The sequence below is a fragment of the Telmatherina bonti genome (genome assembly GCF_933228915.1).
Source record: "Telmatherina bonti genome assembly, chromosome: 23".
NCBI lineage: Eukaryota > Metazoa > Chordata > Actinopteri > Atheriniformes > Telmatherinidae > Telmatherina > Telmatherina bonti.
The window spans coordinates 20,089,766-20,109,852 of record NC_136632.1 but is presented as its reverse complement, the minus strand read 5'-3'; the positions used below and the strand labels follow the sequence as shown (position 1 = coordinate 20,109,852).

The window sequence follows — 20,087 nt, the reverse complement described above, 5'->3', positions numbered from 1 at the left end:
TACAGAAAAAACATAAAAACAAATTCAGAATAGTAGCCCATCTGTGCTGCATAGTGTTGTTATGAGTAAAGTAAAATAAGAACTACATTACTCAGCATGTCACAGTGTTGAGTAGCAGATATAGGAGCCTCGGGGAGATGCAAAGTCAGTTGTACCCATGCACTTTGTTTGGTCTGTACTTTTATAAGTTGCAAGGCTGTTAAATACAGAAAGATCAGCTATCACTCATCATCTGCTTATTACAAGATTTTTTCATTTGACCTAATTTTATACAACACATATGGCATGCCATTTTAGGTACTTTTTGCATGTCACTTTTTAAGTTTTTGCTGAATGACACTCACCAGTCACATAAAAGACACATATTGCTAAAACTGGTTTGGACCTCCTGTCGCCTACAGAACTGCCTTAATGTTTCATTTTATCAGATTCAACACGGTGTTGGAAACATTCCTCAGAGATTTTGCTTCACATTGATACGACAGCGTCACACAGTTGCTGCAGATTTGCTGGCTGCACATCCATGATGAGAATCTCCCAGTACACCAGATCCTAAAGCTGCTCTGTTGGATTGAGATCTGGTGACTGTGGAGGCTGTTGGACGACAGTGAACTCAGTGTCATGTTCAAGAAAGCAAATGGAGATGATGTGAACTTTGTGACGTGGTGCATCATCTTGGGAAGTATCCATTTGAAGATGCGGTGATAAAAGGATGGACATGGTCACCAAAACTCAGGTACGCTGTGACCATTAAACCGTGTTGGTACTACGTCTGAACCATTGAATATGGCAAAGTGGATTCATGCCGCTGTGTTGTTTCCACTAAATTCTGACTATTATTTGAATGTTGCAAGTATAAATGAAATTCATCGGACAAGCTGTCATTTTTAACATCCTCCATTGTCCAGTTTTTGGTGCATCTGTGTAAATTCCAGCCTCGTTTTCCTGTTCTGAGCTGACACACTCGGTGTAGTCTTGTTCTGCTGTAGCCATCTGCTTCAAGGTTGGACATGATGTGTGTTCAGAGATGCTATTACGCATATCTTGGTTGTAACCAGTGCTTGTTTGACTTTCTGTTTCCTTCCTGTCATCTCCAACTACTCTGCGCTTTCTGCTCTAAACCTTTGACATGAACAAGGTATTATGGTCAGGATGACTGCTGCTCACTGGATATTTTCTTTTTTCAGACCATTTTCTAAAAAAAAACACTAGAGAAGCTTGTGTGTGAAAATCCCAGTAGATCAGACCAACAACCATGCCACGATCAGTCACCTAAATTCCCTTTCTTCCTCATTCTGATGCTCAATTTGAACTGAAGCAAGTCGTCTTGACCTGTGTTTGCATGATAAATGCATTTAGTTGCTGCCTGGTGATTGATTGATTAGTTTGTGTTAACTATATGAGTGTTTCTAAATGAAGAGACCATAAGGTGTATTTCACATGATTAAAATAATGCTGAAAATGGTTTGAATAGAAGTGTTTGGAGACATCTGATCTTCTCACTATGCATGCTAAGCAAAACCATAAGAGCATCACACGTGCATTAAAAGTCCTTTCTTTTATGAAGTATTTCCATACAGCAAGTCTTTAATTGCATAAATCTTTAACAGTTTAACTTCTTTTAGGAGTTTTACTAAATCACTTTGGAGTATTAGGAGTAGTTTTATGAATGACCGAGTTGGGAGACAATTGACTGAATGAAATATTGATCTCAGCCTCAAAACAATGTTTGCATATTCAGAGTCTTCTGCAGCACAATTTACTATAAAAACTGGAGACCAATGATTTTAATATGTTTAAAAGGAAATAGTTTATATGATAAACAGGTTCTTACAACATATTGTTCTCCTTTTCTTCTTGTGAAACCACTAAAAGAAACAAGCTTACACACACACACACACACGTATATATATATATATATATATATATATTTGCGCACAAATTTTTCTTAATTGTTTTTTGTATGTATGTATGTAAGATAAATATACCATCAGTGGTATATTTACTCCCTTTATGGCTCCTTAAGGCAGTAACATCAAATTCAGGTCTATGAGGACTCAAGAAATGACCATTTCCTGAACATTTGAAATATTTATCTTGCTGGAAAAACTTGGGCCCAAACTTCGAGATGTCAGCATTTACAGTCTCGTATTTTATTTGAGAAAGCCTTAAAAACTATTAAAGTTTTTGGGAGGAAAATGGGAGTTTAGCATTTACAATGTTATTACACACCTCTGGCGCCTTCTTCTGGTCAAACTGTTTTTTTTTTTTTTCCCCCTTGTGTTGTCCTTCCAACACTTTTCTATCCCTGTGAAATGGCCACTTGAACCACAAAGAAAAAAAAAAAACTCAGATTTCTCCTTACAATATAGTTATAGTTATAAATCATGATACTGATAGTTGAGATTTAGTTGTGACAAATCTTATATCAATTAAGATTTTGAAAATATTTTAAATCAAATTAAATTTCTACAATTCCAACCCCCAAAAGATGTTTCTCTGTGAAACTGTAAATAAAACAGATTGCAATTATTTTCAATTCATTATAATAATTACTTTATTCCCATTAGAAAATAAAAATATATATAATGCTTAGAGTGAGACATTTTTCAGTTTCAGAAAACAAAATGAAAACTCATTTTCATCAGTTTTATGACTGTTCATAATAATAATAATAATAATAATTCTTATTTATTATTATAATAATTATTATTATTTGACTCAGTGGACCTGCTTGTTGAGAATGACTTCAGCAGCCCTTTCCGAATATAAAAAGTCTCTGAGTCATGTAACACTTAATTCTCACTTCAACACTCGCTTTGCCTTGGTTCAGTCAACTCTCATATTTTTTCCCACAACAAACAGCCATCATCAATCGAGCCCAGGTAACTGCATTCACCATGGCAACAGCTAGATTTTTTACCTGACTGGAGGTAGAAGTTTTTATTCAAGCATATGGACAGTATGAAGAGGTATTTCAGTAAAAAGGGAACCCTGCTGCAGGTAAGTATAGAAAAGCAGCATGGAAGAAAACTTCTGCCTGATTCAATGTGGACGTTTGGATCCACTTCTGGATGTTGAATTTTTAACTTTATCAAACTGGTAGATAGAATATTTGTATATACATATATAAAACAAAAGATACAGATAGTGTCCTGCATCTAACTTATCTTCCAACCACAGAAGAAAACCATACTTTTTCCACTCCATTTTATTAATTAAACACATCTGGGAAATATCATATTACAGATGGCTCTATCTTATTTTGAAAAAACAAAAGGGGAAGTAGGGGCACACATGGCAATTACTTCAACTTTGGTTTCATTCGAGGAAAGACATCAACCAGAATCCATAATTTATAGAGAGGACTTAGCTAATGATAACATAAAAATATAACACAGGACCCACAGCTTTTTGCCAGTTGCATGAAAGTGATCCTGATGGAAAATAAGTTGGGAACCATTGGCACCACCACTGTGGTGGAAATTATACACATAACATAGTTTTAATATGTTACTCCTTTATTAAAGTTCTTTTATGTAGTACAAAATATAGTTTAGAGTAGTTCAGAAAGCTTGCTTTAGTAGGTTCATGCATAAAACTCAATGCTCTGTTAAAGGCCTATTTCAGCTTTGGCTGTAGTTATCTTCAAGCTGGCAGTTGTTTTGAGTAGTGCTGCCAGGCAAAGGTTATTTGTGTATGCCTAAAGAACACTGTAACACCCTGAGTAAACACCCTGAGACCTCTCCCTTGCAACAACTGTGCATTGTCAATAAACTGGACACAACACAGTTGATTTCTAGATTTATTTTTCATCAGATAAATTCCACGACACCATACATCACCTTTCTGAAAAAAAAAAAAAAAAACAGGGGGAAACTCCATCGGCTGGAAGTTTCCTTCATGGAGTCAGTTACCGTGGTAGCAGGGTCACTTACCTCACTTGCCAAACTCAGGGTTAACATACTCAGAGTTTCAGCATAACCCACTTTCTGAAACCAGTCCTGTGTGTGAAAGCAGTTTAGTCCATTTATATATTACAACAGGTGAACAATGACAACTTTCAAAAGCTTCTGATTACAGGTACGAGATGATATCACAAATGTCAAGTCAGTGTTGTGTTGAAGGATTTGAGGGATGGAGTCAGCGTAGAGCCCAGTTAAAGGCTGTTCCACAGAGCAGCCCTGTGGAGAGGCTCATTTTCTGCAAGAAAAAAAGAAAACAACAACAAATAACGAAACATGAATGTTCTGCTGTATCCCACCTTGGACATCCTACAGGAAGAGCAGTCGAGGACACAAAATACATGAGCAACAACTACAGCAGTGCACTGACAGGGCTGAAGTTTAACAGTATGGAAGGATGTCACCGCTCTAATGTTGCTCATTAGTCCAATCACTAAGTGTCTTATTATTTTTTTATCAACTATGGGAGTCTTGTAAAACATCTACATATCACAAAAATAAGACCGGGGGGAGAAAGAAGGGCCCAGAAAGGAAGAGAAATCACAGATTTGGATGCCATTGATAAATGGTCTGACCCTCATCAGTGCTTAAATGATGGGGCCACACCAGTTCCAAAATTCATCATCATCATGAAATGATCCATGCAAATAATGTAACACAGTAAAATCCCTCGAGCACTGGGGGGAGCCTCGTGACTGCATCACGTCAAAGCGGCTCTGCTTTCATCATCAAGCTCCCTGCCCTTAAACTGTCAGAGAACCATAAAATAAGAAGAGCGCTCACTCGGGTATTACTTCAGAGTACGAAAACGTCAACCGACTATACCCCCGCTGGACTACAACTTAAAAGCCTTTGTATATATATAAAAATAAATAAATAAAAAACAAACAAACAAACAAAAAAACCCAGAACAATCACATAAACCATGTTACATAAAAACATATATATTGAATATATGTAACTTATTATTTTATACATAAAAGCCAACAAGTACATCCTTGATAAAGAACTGAAGAAACGCAATTACATGTCATTTCAGAAAAAAGCTCTTCTAGAATAAATATCTATGAAATAGCTTAAGAAATGAGTGAAAAAATTAAATGTATACCTTTAAAAAGACATTTTAAATACAATGATTTATGAGAACACATTCCAGTTCATTTTTTGGACGTGAAATTGAGGATAAACAAAAAAAACAAACAAAAAAAAAATGCTGCAAATATGTGATGGAATACAGCGTTTCTTTCTTTCTTTTTTCAAATACAAACTAGCAAAGATATTTTTATGAATAATAATATCTACGCAAACTGTACATGAGATTTGCGCATGCGCTTGTTTGCTCACCAGAAAAATGTTAAACAATTTCGCAACGAAGTGACTCATCACTTCAACACAACATCTATGGTTTATCGTTAGTGGCGAGCTACTACTTCTTCCCTCCGTAAAAGACCTTGCCCTTGTAGAAGTTTAACTGAAGATGTACTTTTTTTTAAAGTCATAGCCTCCTTCAGCAGACAGCATCCCTCAAGAAGGAGAAGGGAGGTAAGAGCCACGTCTTTTCATCTTCTTTCCGTTAGCTTAAATGCTCCTCAGAAAACATCTCCTGTCATTGAGAAAAACTAAGTGTTGTCGAGCCTGGGTCATTACCTGTAACCCCAACATTTCCGATGAACTTCACATTTTTCCTCACATTTCTAAACTGTGTCAACATTGCTGCCACATTACCAACACTGTGCTCGTCAACTAGCTCCCTGACAGAGACACAAAACAGAGGAAACGGGAAGAGGTCCGAGGCTTTCAGCTGTTGGTGCGTCAGAGAGCTGATTGATTAAGAAAGCTGATGAGTCAAATCTAACACATTAGGAAACTACGGATGTAATTCAGCTTCAAATTATTTTAAAAGGTGCAAAAACACGAGGAAAACGTATGTGAGATGATCTTGTATCGCGTTTCTGGTTTTCAAATGGCTAGCATCACAACATAGCTGCTGGAAGCAATTACAGGGCAGATTGGAGAAATTGATGTTCAGCGTTTCCATGTCGAGGTTTGGCAAAATTATATAAATTATTTCGATTTTTTTCCTAAGTTAACAACTTTAATATAAAGTCATAATGGTTTATTAGTAAAATAAAACTGGCCATAACCTTCATTAACGTTTTTACCACAATTTTTTAAAGTAGTTTTATGATGTCCGATTTTCTTTGGTGTTCTTGAAGCCAACATCTCTCAATGTAATCAAATTGACAAATTCCAGCAACAAGTAAATTAATTTATATTAAATAAAAAATGCTTATTAAAGTTAGATTAATAAACTATAATAAAAAATAATGTATTTAAAAATCTCATATTAACACTATATTAAATTATTTAGCTTAAAACTAAGAAATTTGAATTAATAGGCTAAAATAAAATACAAAATAGGTTTAATTAAAAAGTTGCAATCAAAAATTATTACATAAGTTAGGGACTTTAGTTCACATTGCAAAGTACTTGTGTCATTTTAAAGAAATAATTGTTAGTAACAAAGCTTTGTTCTTGTGTCATCCGCACTCATACGTATCATACCTCTTGCTTTGTACATTGTAAACTTTATCCCTGTAGGTCAAATATATTGCAATCAGTCTATTGACATATGCTGGCCAAAGACCAAATATTTGCGAAGAAAGAAAAGAAAAATCCGGCTTACAAAACAAACTGATGTCTCTTATCAGCGTAGAAATAAACACACTGGTCTGGTTGTTATCATTACTCCCAATATGTTCGAGTTACACCAGTCTTGTCTTCTCCAAACAGAACAAGGATCTGCCGTCAGTTTAACATCAGAGTGGTTGGAGGAATGAGGATAGACCAGTCCGAGCTATGACGGGCAAGAAGAAGCAGCGGAGATAAATTACGTCAGGTACACAACAACTCCTTCTCATCCGCTTAAGTAATCATTCTTCTCTATGGAGCAAGTAGAAGCTGCAGCTGGTGAGGATGCCGGCTCACAACTGATGTATAGGATAGAGCGTCCAGTGTACAATGAAGCCATCATCAGGAATCAGCTTCTCCACCGCAAAGAAGACTCCACTACCTTCCGACAGAGGCTGGCAGAGAAGTTCCAGTAAGTCCAGTGTGATTTTTATCAATACAAGTTTATAAGATTCTTGCTTCTTTATGGTATTGGGTCATTTTATAGCCTAAGTAAGTAGAAGGTTTTCTGATTAACTGGAATTTTATGTCTACACTAAGACGGACTAAAAACTGATAGATCCAGTGTTGGATCAACATGGCTGTCTCGCATTTTTTTGAGTAGTCTTGCTGCGGAAACAGACCTTGGTAAAGATAAGGATGATGAAAATATCCCATTGTGGTATGTATGATCTGTGGTAAAGATAGATTATAATCTGACTGGTATCTACTGGAGTGTGAGGCTTTTTTTTTTTTTTTTAAAGTTGCAAATGATGATGCAAATGTTTAATTTTTCTTTTTTTAAAATTATTTGATCAAATAAAACGTCTGTAAAATGTCAGAACTTGTGAAAACACACTCGAGAGATTAATCCAAAATACGCAGACTTGCCGCTTAGTTGAAAGAATAATTTAAAAGAATTTATGGAATAACAAAACAACGCTGTTTAGAATCTTAGTGGAACTAAATTTTTTATTATTGCTCCAACAATTTTCAGTAGTTTTCTCAGGATAAAATCCCTTAAATGTTTAACCTCTCCCCAGTATTTTTGGGCCTCTACAGTGCTGTGCAAGTTAACATGCTCTATAACACATGGCAACATAAATATGTCCCTTTCATTACTCTGTTGTTGTATTGGATTACATTAGATTCAGCCAGAGACAGAAACCTGAAGGTTTTATTCTGGTACAATAAGGGTCAGGAGAAGGTTGGGGGATGTGTGCTTTTGCTGGGTGTGTGACTGTGTGTGAAATTGATATTATATTGTAAAGCACTTTGAAATACAATGGTATGATAGGTACTATATAAATAAAGTTTGATTTGATTGGAGTTTGAACTTCCTGTTTTACTCATGGTGATTTTTGATGTGATACTGAAAGAATATCTTGCCAGTGTGGACTCTCTGATGTGCTGATTTTTAAGGGTTTTTAGGTAGATATGACGTAGGTGAATGTGGCTCTCGTTGGGTTCTGATCTACAGCTTAGCTTACCCGATTTCTTTCTTTCTATTTGCACAATGACACAAATGTTTCTTTCCTCTCTCAGATGTTCGTCAGAGAGGGCCAAGGCAATAGTTCTGAGTTTCCTGCCTATTTTAACATGGCTACCAGCCTATCCAGTCAAGAAGTACCTCTTTTCCGATGTGGTATCGGGGCTCAGCACAGGAGTCGTGCAGCTCCCACAAGGTCAGTACCCTGCAGTCCATCCACACCACAGCAGCCATGAGCTTAGCTGGTCATCTGGAATAATATGAGGTTACTAAGTCTAAGGGGCCAGCTGCCAATTCCTGAGGGTCTGTTTTTGACTTCATGCTGCCTTTGTTTTGATATCACAGTGGCTCTGACATTGTGACGCAATCCCTTGGCTTCTGGGACTGTTTGTTTTTAAAAGTCTGTATTTCTTCTGCTCCACAGGGTTAGCCTACGCTATGTTAGCGGCTGTGCCTCCAGTTTATGGACTGTACTCCTCGTTTTACCCTGTTGTGCTGTATGCCATCTTTGGTACATCCAGGCACGTATCAGTAGGTAAGTTATTGCTTGTTGGCGTTGGGTTAAAAATCTCTTTAGTTAGTGCCAATAATCATTATTACCAAAATGAACAAGAAGAAGGGTTAAAGCAGTATTTGCTTTTGCTTTACTTCCCAGTATGTGTATTTCTGCAGGGTACACATGACAAAGTTTACATTTTGCATTAATAATTCTTAGAATTTAAAGTCAAGTTCAGTCTTATTCTTGGAGCATAAATGAGGTAAGGCCTGAAATTTGATACATCGAGGCATTCATGGGTGTTTGCTTGGGCATAGCTAATCCAAAAGTGGTGCACACTATATTTTCCTGAGCTGAGACTGATGCAGGTGCACTGCCGTAGCTGAACTCTGCTAGTTAGTTGAATTGGCAGAAGTCTGGATAACCAGGATAGCAAAGAGAAAATGCTAACATCGCAGTGTCTTTGATGGCATCCAGGCAAGTCTTCACCTGAGAACTTAACTTAAGGTTTTTGCTTTTGGAAATAATGCTGGTTCTGTATTTTGGGGGATAAAAACACTTAAGTGGACAAGTTGACAAACATACACCAAGACAGAGCTTCATACCAGCTAGACAACTGGGAGAAAAACAACATGAACAGAGAATACAGACAAAACAGGCACAAGAATATCATCATTACAAGAATTATCACATCATTATGTGGAAGGAGTTTGTGAGAAACTCAGGAGGATCTTCAATCATAACATCCCGATACATTTCAAGCCAAACAGCACCCTCGAGCAGAAGCTGGTTCACCCAAAGGTCAAAACGCTGCTGAGGGGCTTCGTGTATGCAGCGCAGAGCAGCGAGGAGTGCTCAGAACTTTTATATAGCAGTGACCAAACAAACACTTAATATAGCACAACACAGGAGCGCCAGCGCTCTGGATCAGGATTCAGTTGTCCATCTGCAGCTCAAAGATAATGGACATTCTTTTGAAGACAGTGATAAAGACATTTTGGACACATAATACAGATGGTTAGAGAGAGAGGTGTCAAGGAAGCATAGATAACAGCAAACTGCATGAGCAACAGATTGCCGGTGCTTGACAAGTCCTGAAGAATCTGTCAGATGAGATGTGAAATGTCTTCAAAAACCCCCCCAAAAAAAAGAAATGTCCAGCCGCCTTTTTTTTATTTTTATGACAATCCAACATTTTTCCTCCCTTTTGGGGATTAGTTTGGGTTTAAAATACTATTTTAAAGCGATAAAATCCCTCTTCCTTTAGCTGATTTTACTTTCCTACTAGAGAATCCGTATTAACTGGACAATGACAGCCAGTTGCTTGATGGACAAGCGGTTCAATTTCTAACCTTCTTATCTTTGGCAAAATGCTTTTAGAAAGCTTCTTTTTTATTTTGACTTGTAAAGACTTGTAAACATAATCTTTTTCTTGTACAATGTAGTTATTTTTTTTTTTAAGGGCAGGGAGACTTGTGGTTTATTAATCCCATGCTAGTTGACACGCCTCCTAATCTGAAGGAATGCAGGATGATGTCAGATGCAATGTTGTCCTCCTGTATTCCCCCTGGAGTCTTGGTCCACAGCCAGGGATGCTTTCCATGACTAGTGTCCAATTCTCTATCACCAGCCAAGACTGCCAGCTGTCTGTCGCACACACAAGCCAATTCAAGTGCTTCAGACCTGCTTCCACCAAACCTACCTTTCATGATGAAAAACACTCCCCTCTGCTGACGTCAGCAGCAGGATTATGAAATTTTAGCTGCCCCTCCCTGTGACTTCTCATCCACCTGTGCACTTCCTGTCCCTTGAAACTAGAGGAAGTCGTGTCACATGGCAGCTGACTAACAGACACAATAAAAACCACCTCACACATTCGCAGCATAAGAACCGATGGAAACAAAGCAGTGAACACATTCACAGGAAGCAGCTGGAAAACGGCGTCCGTCCAAACTTTCCCCTCTGCTTTGCAACACGGCAAGGAAGTGATACCTCACATGAAGACAGTGAGGGGGAATAACGGCGCAGCTGTTCAAGTGCTGAACACCGTGGCCTTTTCACTCAGGAAATATATAGACACGACATGTTCACTTCAAGTGCATGACCCCATCGTCCCTCTGGACATGGTGCTCAGCTCCATGGATGAAAATAAACGGGGCGAAGGTGAAGCTCTTCCATGTGTTTGTGTAAATACTGCCACTGATAAGACATGTTGCTGGCTTAAAAACAAACATTCTGTTTTAATACATGCATATAAAGCTTTTATCCACTTTTTGTGAGTCTAAACTGTTTTTTTTTTTTTTTTCTTTTTTAAGATAATTCAAAAAGCTGTAATGGACCAACAGACCTATTTTAATGTGTAAAGGCAAAACTTTGGAGATATTTGATGCTGAACGCTAGTTTGAGATACTCAAGACTTGATTTGGACACAAAGACTTACTAAATCAGTTTAAAAGATTATGAATCAGGTGATAAGACTTGAAAAAGACACAAGAATTAACAAACATGTAGGTGTTTCTTCTATCTTGTGGTATTTTTCTTCAAAATCTAAAAATTGAGGTAATGTTCATGTTTTTTGAAGTGAAGCTGCATTCAGTACGTATTAAAACAAGCATGTGAAATCTCGGCGTTGAAATGTTTTATATTTGTGTGGTGGAAGTACGAGTTGGGGAAAAAAACGTTTAAACTCTTCAGTTTTTAAGGTCCACGATAACCGCAGTCCTACAGGTTTTCCATGTATTCTTGCTCCAACACGCCTGACTCATATTAATCAGTTACTATGTTAAACTTCATTGGCTGTTGGACTTAATGTGGTGCGTTAGAACAACGATGCATCGAAAACCTGGAGGACAGCAGCCCTCGAGGACAAACTTTGGACCCCCCTGGATTAGAAGATGTTTGATCAGGACTGCAAATCTAGCAACCAAAAATGTTGCTTATGAAGTTTGTTTAGCTGTAAAGACCGCCATGTTTCCCATCTTCTTTGTTTTTGCTGTTTCAAACCAATAAGAAGTAAGCTTGCTTTCCATTGCTGTTCATATAAGAAAAGGTGAAATGTGATGGTTCTTACTGGGAAAAGTTCCTCTGTGGCAGTCTATTCCCATTTCAAAGAAGACCTGATAAATGCAGAGGAGGGTGGAAATTTCTTTGCAAATGCAATCTGATCTAGCAATGACTTTTTAACAATGTGATTAATGAGTTAATTATTGACATGGAGCTCTGTCCAGTTTCATTTCGTAGATGTCCAGCAGTTAATTTTGTTTGCTTTATATTTTCCGGTACTACAACCACCAACTAACTACCTAGCCTGTTCTACTCTGGTCACAGTAAAGTTTAATAGCTTCAAACTAAACATTGGAAACCAGCCAATAGAAAATGCCTGCCTCATTTTATAAGTGGATTTTTTTAAGTGATTTGCTTCACTAGTTAATTACAACCTAAAGGCTGTTATGGCTTCACAAACTTAACATGAGGCTACATATTTATTCAGTATTTCAACAAATATTTTTCTCCTGGAGCTCTATAACCCCCCCCCCCCCCACCCCATGTTGTTCAGTGTGTTAATGATTCTCCTGATTTCAATTAATGGTAGCTTTAAATCCAGCATGTGACCTTTTCACACAGTCTGGCTGCTGTCTGCAACCAGTGCCAACACTGGTATCGTGGGCTCAAACTGGCAAATGATGGGGCCTCAACGGGTCCTATAAAAACTAAACCTGCCCAACCTTTTAAAAGTAAAGAGCTGATCTAAATTAAACTCTGGATGGACAGAATGAGTGTCAGACCTTTCCAGTCTTACAGAGTTGTGGTTTCATATCCTCACATACAGTTTAGGTGCATTCCAGAGTTAGTTATACACATTATAGTGCATGTTCTGATCATAATGGGGATCTGCTTGTGTCTGTGACCTACAGGAACCTTTGCCGTCATAAGTCTGATGATTGGGAGTGTTGCAGTAAGGGAGGCTCCAGATTCCATGTTTTATGTCCCTGTCAATGGTTCCAACACGTCTCTAAGCCTGGATGAGGAGGCTCGTGATGCCAGGAGGGTCCAGGTGGCTGTGGTGCTCACCACCCTGGCAGGAATCATTCAGGTCAGTTTGGAAACTTCTGGCTAGTTCTTGCAGTCGGTCTGGACCATGCAATGTTTGTCTTATGTCTTTTTGTTTTTTGCAATGTTAAAAAGATGCATTGTCACCTTTTAAATATACTCATATTTCAGGATTAGTCTGGTAGATGGATGATTTTTATCTCGTCATCTTAAACTCTTATATGCAAGGCTGTTTTTTCAGCAACCTGGACACTATGACATCATAGTCTTTGTCTTTGTATGGTCAAATTCTCCAGGCAGTGCCCTTGAGCCAAAGTGTGCAAAATATTCATAACAACCATTTTAAAAAGTGGAAGTTTTTGCACAACAATGGAGATCAACAATGACTTGTCCATGTGGTTTTGTTTTGGACATGTCTCCATCTAAAGACCCCGTGGTCTTAGATTACTGGTTGTGGTTTATTTCTCATAGCCAGCAACACAGGCATGTTGGATATGTTCGCTGGACTCCGAGGACAACTGTTTTATTAAGAAGGCTCTATACCAGGGGTGTCCAACTCACCTCCTTTAGGGCTATAGTCCTGCAGGTTTTCCATGCATCCCTGCTCCAACAGAGACTCAACTGAATGAGTTATTATGCAGACCTTTATACGCTGTTAGATCCATTTAACTTAAGGGGTGGGGTTTAATAAGTGTTTTTTTTTTTTTTTTTTTAACTTCTGCCCACTCCTTTTTGAGTATGTTTGGTTTTGTTTTTTTGTTTTTTTTACTTTTGTTTTTTGTATGTTATGTTTTATTTTATTGAACATATATTGAAATAAACTTTAAAAAAAAAAAAAATTGAGTCTTGTGTGCTGAAGCAGAAATACATTAAAAATGTGCAGGACATCGGCCCTGCAGGACCGACTTTGGACCCCCTGCTCTATACGGTGCTGACTTCAGGGGAGACTTGAGCTAAAAGTCAAGGCTGTTTCCCCTATAGCATTGCATGAGTGTGAAGTTGAATATGTTCGTATTGGGCATATAAGCATATTTAAGTATAAACATTCTGGGTACACTGAGTAAAAAAGTACCTACTGAGGCTAATAGTACTTTGTGTTGATACATTTATTCAGTGGGCAACTAAAAGTTTCCATTTTTTGGTCGTACAGCAGCTCAGAAAGACAGGTTGACTCACCCAAGCAGCTACACTTGGCATTTACCAACCCACACACACTTCATACATTGTGTACAAAGAAAAGCAATTAAAAACTTTAGCCTGAAGTAAACGCGTTAGCATCATTGATTGCTGTTTCAGTTGCAGATGTTTGTTACCAAACTTCCTATATTTGCACCACATAGGCAACATAATGGTGTTAATCTGTAATGCAGAAAAATGTTGTGTCTTTTGGATACTTCCCACAGTAAGCAGCTTTTCCTCATTCTGAAATAATTGCAGTCTACAGGTACCTAAAATCAAGAACTTTATGACTGGAAATGATGGGATCAGGTTCGCTTTAACCTCCCAGCATGGCAGCAACATTGTCTCGTTTTTCCCACAGTAAAAAAACTGTTTACCCAAAGCAGCAGCAGAGTGTCTGAACCAGTGTTGATGCATCAACTTGATATTAATGTTTGCTGAACTTCTGCTATCTTCCCTTTTAGATCGTTTTCGGACTATTCAGGTTTGGCTTTGTGGCAATCTATCTCACAGAGCCTCTGGTGCGAGGCTTCACTACTGCAGCGTCTGTGCACGTTGTCATCTCCCAGCTCAAATACCTACTGGGGGTGAAAACTCAGCGCTTCTCTGGACCCCTGTCTGCTATTTATGTGAGTTCCTGAAGGAGTTTGGAAGTCTTTTCTCATTCCTGATTCAGATTACGATGACAATGCGACGAATCACTTCTACTGCTATCCCTGTGTCTTTCCAGAGTGTCAAAGCGGTACTCAGTGAAATCACAAGAACCAATATCACCACTCTTCTGCTGGGCCTTGCTTGCCTCATATTCTTGTATGGAATTAAAGTCCTTAATGAGCGCTTCAAGAAGAAGCTTCCAGTTCCCATTCCTGGAGAGATTATAGTGGTTATTGTCTCAACTGGGGTCTGTTACGGTTTATCCTTATGGAAAGACTACAAGGTGGATATAGTTGGGACAATACCGACAGGGTAAGCTGGGAGATGAATATGCTGTTAAAGTGGTTTCATATTTCCTGCCATTTAGTGGTTTTAATCTCCTGTTCTCTGCATCTGTTTGTAAAGCGAGCTGTCATAACATCGTAGCTCTCTAAAAGAAATATTGACACCCTGGGATGGATGTACTGCAGTGGTATTCTTTTGTGTTCCCAGGCTCCGCGCCCCTGGGGTCCCAGAGTTCTCTCTGTTACCCAGCATGGTGACGGACTCATTTGCCGTAGCCATTGTAGGATTCTCAATGGACATCTCACTTGCCAAGACCTTTGCCCTGAAGCATGGCTACAGTGTGGAAGGCAACCAGGTGAGTGTGTTCCTGTCACGATGAACTCTAGCTTGTCTCAACGTGTTTCCATGCACTTAAGCATTGAAAGGAAACATTAACAGGGTTTCTACACCGTCCTCTCATTCTTATTTTGTAAACTGAGATGAATTTAGGAAAAGGAAAAGGCAGAATGGGGTAAAAAAAATCCCACAGATTGTTAAAAAAAAAAACCCCCAAAAAAACCACAAAGTTTAAAACCAACTTAGTTTCCATTGTTTTGGTTTTAATTCCTGACAGTTTTACTTGTTCATCAGACATTATGTTTACTCATGCAGTGTTGTGGCAACCTCTGTATAGGCTGCGTGTCAGGTGAAAGAATATTGAAGTATTTGTTTGTATATTGCTAGTAATACTATTATTGAAGGATTCAGCGACACTGTAATGGAGATTTATGGAGCCAAACCATCGTGGGTTGACTTGGAGCCTTTGGTGGAAACAGGGTGAAAGAGGCAAGGAGCTGGATCTAAACAGAAACGGGTCTGGGTTTTGTGATCAGATGACTGATTAACCGTTTAACAGTAGACAAACAATTCAGAATTGCTTAATTAGGCAAAGATAGAAGCCATTAGTGATACTTTGTGACCCTGCTCTTCTAAAGAGGCAGATTTTCCATCACTGACTTACATTAAGGTGTGATTTGGTCCATTTAATCCTTTTAATGTTGTCATCTGTTATTCCTCCAGCTTGCTACAATTGAAGTACTGTCTCAGATGCTTTTCTCTTTAAAGGCAGAGTATGTAAGATTTCAAGGCGATTCTTTCCATCACTAGGTGGCAAACACCAGGTCGTGAGCAAAACCACAAAACTGCTACCTCCACAAACGACCACAGGTTGGCAGTAATGAGCAAAATTCACCCCTCACCCTTGCCAGCTCCAATGAGGGCAGGAATCGCTTGTGAGCTGTAGCTCAGAGACGCTCTGCAATAAATGGGCTTATACTCCCCCTACTGGTGGAAAAAGTACTTTTTTTTTTTTTTTTTTACTGGCCAGAAAACATTCAAGAAGGGTCTTTGTCATTAATTAAACTTGTAATTTAATAACGCATCAAATGGGACAGACTGGAACCTACATGTTTAAAAAACTATCTAATTATGATTGTAGTTATTTTTTTAGTTAATTTATTTGGAAAATATTGAAAATCTTACATACTCTACCTTTTAAGTGGCAATTTTTAAAAAACTAGAATAAGATTTCTATGAATTTCCTCTGCAAGGTCCACTATTGGTACAATTCTTAGCATTTTCAGGGAGCTAATTAACGCCTTGCATGTTTTTTTTGCTGCATTGTTTGTTTCACAAACTGTCAGCTGCAGATAAGATTTATGTTTCTTGTCTTGAATGAAGATGCATGTGCTCCTTGCAGGAGCTGATTGCCCTCGGTCTGTCCAACTGCATCAGCTCTTTCTTCCACACCTTTGCCGTCACTTGCTCCATGTCGAGGAGTTTGGTGCAGGAGAGCACCGGAGGAAAAACGCAGGTGAGGCGCCGCGCTGCTATCTCACTATCTCGCTGGACTTAATTGGTGTTGTAAAACTCCAATTAGAGATAATGTTTATGCGTTTATGTCTCTTTGTGTGTGTTGTTTAGATCGCAGGACTGATTGGATCGCTTGTCGTGCTGCTAGTGGTGGTTGCCATCGGTTTTGTCTTTGAACCGCTACCTCAGGTGAGCAAAAGCTGCGCAGACGACGTCTCAGAGCTTCTAGTTTCTTTCCTGGCAGCTGAACAAGTTTTTTATTCTCATGCATCACTTTTCTGTTCTGTTCTGAACTCCAGACCGCCCTGGCAGCCATCATCATGGTCAATTTGATCGGGATGTTCAAGCAGTTCAGGGATATTCCTGGTTTGTGGAGGACCAGTAAGATTGAACTGGTGGGTTGTCTTTTTTTCTTTTTTTTTTTTTTTGGTATTTTGGAATAATTTTGCATGAATGCTACTGGAGACAAACAGTGACAATCCTCCTCTCAGATGCTGCAGCTGAACAAGATTTTTTCTTTTCAGAAGAGGAAGTGAGGCTGTTGTTTTTAGCATGCTGACATGACTTTTGTTCCTTTTTTTTTTTTTTCCAGGCCATCTGGCTGGTCTCCTTTGTTGCATCTGTGCTATTGGGTCTGGATTACGGCCTCCTGGTAGCCATCTTGTTTGCCTTACTAACAGTCATCTACAGGACACAAAGGTGCAGCTAACAGGAAAAATCTTTAGTTAAATAATACCCCATATTGTATGATAAGAGCACAGCTACAGGAGCAGGTTTCTCCAAGTTCAAACTTCTTGTCTTTCAGCCCCAAAAGCTCCCTCCTGGGCTACGTTCCCAATACTGCGTTGTACTACGATGTGGATGCATATGAAGAGGTGAGTTGAATAGAGAATGCTTCACCACAGCTGTTTGCATCAAGCCTTAATGCTTTTTTTTTGCCTTGTTCCCAGGCATCGGAGTACGAAGGGATTAAGATTTTCCACTCCAACTCCTCAATCTACTTTGCCAACAGTGACCTCTATGTGAACACTCTGAAGGAGAAGGTAATCCCCCCTGCTATGTTGGCAAATGTGTTGGTTTGCAAACGAAAAGAAACTTTCTGATTTACTTGAAATCAGGATGTGATGTGTGTGTGTGTGGTGAACTCTGCAGCTGCTGTCATCTGGATGTTTGTACGGCATGAACGGAGACCAAACATGTTATGTTTTAGATCAACCACAAGAAAAAAACAAACACTTTGTCTCTTTGTGGTCTGAAAAGACCCCCCCATTTTTTTCACAGCTTTCAGAAATAAAACAGGTGCATGAAAGTTTATTGTACTTTTAGCAGATCTGTTCTGTGTAACTGTGCTGCTTTTAATTGCATTTTTTTTTTTTTTTTTACAGACGGGAGTAAACCCCGAGCAGTTACAAGCAGCTCGGAAAGCCCAGAAAAAACGGAAGCAGAAGGCAAACAGCGACCACATCTCTCCTCTGAAGATCTGCGCCAAGGTGAGCTTCCTGTTCCTTTTTTTTTTCCTCTTCCTGTTTTAACTCATCATCTGCCAACACTGTCAGCCTTGTTAACGATAAACACGGACATGCTGTACTTTTTAAAAAATTTTCTTTTTTTCTTCTTGTGTACGGGCTTGTCTGTAACGCTGCAGTGACTGAAAAACTTGTTTCCCCACTCTGAGGGAGTGTCTGGCCCTGAGACGGTCAGTGTTCCACAAAACTTTGTGCCTCTTAAAGAAAAAGGCTGACCCGTGTACCAGTAGTTAGACTGGTTAGAAAGGTTTGGGAACACTGAAAAGCTCATACTGGTGGATGATGGCTATTTTGATTGATTTAATAAGTACATCTGTCCAACCACAAGGTGTATTTGAATACTTATGGAGTCATACTAAAGGGAACACTGTATTTGTTGATATGTTTTATCGTATGTGTTACTGGTAAACACTAAATGAAGAGGACATGTAGCACAAATGAAAAACGTTTGTCTTGCCAATAGAAATATGAAAAAACCCAACCCTTACAGGATGAATATGAATTTTCCTTTGGCACGATGCAGCTATAACACCAAACCTCCAACCAATCTGTACAATATGTGATCATTATCATTACAAAGACTAACTGAAAAAGTGAAGGACGACAAAAGTAGAGATTTTTTAGTACAGACAGTTCAGGAAAGGTTTTAATGGCCATTTTGGCGCCATCTTTCCTCAACATCCCCCTTCAGGTTTTATAAGATTAGGGACTTGTTTAGGATTACTGGTGTTTATAATACAATGATTTGTTTCATATTAACATTGGAGAGTTTGTTGTGTTTTTAATTCATTAAGTACTGTCTGAAATGGTAGTTGCACCTTGTGGGGTTCCTCAGAGAAATATTTGTGTTTTGTTTTTTTTTTGTTTTTTATAACCTCTGAGTTAACAAATTATCTTGTGTAAGTGACTGCCGATGTAAATAATAATGAAAAAAGGTTAAATGACAATTTTATTCAGTTTGACACTTTCATTATCAGAAGATTGTGTCACTTTTAACAAACTGGTGGTGTTAAAGCTTCAGCTCAAACTTCATCTTTTGTAATTAAGGAATACTGCAAACATTAATGGTGTCGAAGGTTAATCTGGAGATGATTGTTCATGCTTCTGTTTCTTGTTTGGATTATTGTGACGGTCTTTTCAACAAATCACCTTCGGATCAACTTCTGACTGCAGAAAGCAGCTGAAGCATTTCTACACAGCTAAGCTTTTAACTAACTTGTATTTATTTCTTCTAAAATGACTTGTTTTACTCTTGTTTTTGTCCTGATGTAAAGCACTTGGTAACCATCACTTCCTAAACTGTTCTGTGACTGGTTCCAGTATGAGGATGAAGCCGTGACCCATGAGGTTTTGCCTCCGAGCCAAGCGGTGCAGGAGCAGAGGAACGGCCAGTTGGAGGACAAACACAACGAATCAACCTCTGAGGAGGCAGTCTTTCTCGAGCCCTTCGGCAAAGTCCACTCCATCATCCTGGACTGGACTAATGCCAGTTTCATTGACTCAGTGGGAGCCAAAGCCATCAAACAGGTTTCCTCTTTGTCTTTGTTTTCAGCCGTTCTGGATGCTTTTAGACACATTAAATGACACATTAAATGATCTGTTCTGTTTGTGTAGATTATAAAGGAATATGCTGCAGTGGATGTTCGGGTGGTCATAGCCGGCTGCAACAGTGAGTAATTATTTAATGAACGATACAGATGGACGAGTTTTCAGTGGCTCTGATATTAATCCCGTCTCTATTCCTCAAGGAAACCTGTTGGATGAGCTGGACAAGTTGCGCTTCTTCACTGGGGACATGACTGCAGATGTGGTGTTTCCCACAGTCCACGATGCAGTGCTACACTGTCAGCACTCAAATTCCAGCCCACCTGCTGCTCCTGAAACAACCTGATGGAGGGGGGGGGGGGGGGGGGGGGGGGTCC

The 20,087-nt window shown here is 38.9% G+C and overlaps 1 protein-coding gene across 1 annotated transcript; it reads left to right on the top strand.

The window, feature by feature from the left end:
- Window positions 1-5,366: 5,366 nt before the first annotated feature.
- On the top strand, window positions 5,367-20,056 carry slc26a5 (solute carrier family 26 member 5; the record flags this gene model as incomplete). The annotated part of the gene is made up of 18 exons (XM_079263164.1): window positions 5,367-5,507; window positions 6,759-7,068; window positions 8,181-8,320; window positions 8,549-8,659; window positions 12,535-12,713; window positions 14,314-14,478; window positions 14,580-14,815; window positions 14,996-15,143; window positions 16,527-16,640; window positions 16,751-16,828; window positions 16,939-17,034; window positions 17,232-17,338; window positions 17,445-17,514; window positions 17,590-17,682; window positions 18,025-18,129; window positions 19,486-19,692; window positions 19,780-19,834; window positions 19,914-20,056. The coding sequence occupies exons 2-18, from the start codon at window positions 6,911-6,913 to the stop codon at window positions 20,054-20,056; spliced, it is 2,205 nt and encodes a 734-aa protein (XP_079119290.1). The 5' UTR covers window positions 5,367-5,507; window positions 6,759-6,910.
- Between the last annotated feature and the right edge of the window lie 31 nt (window positions 20,057-20,087).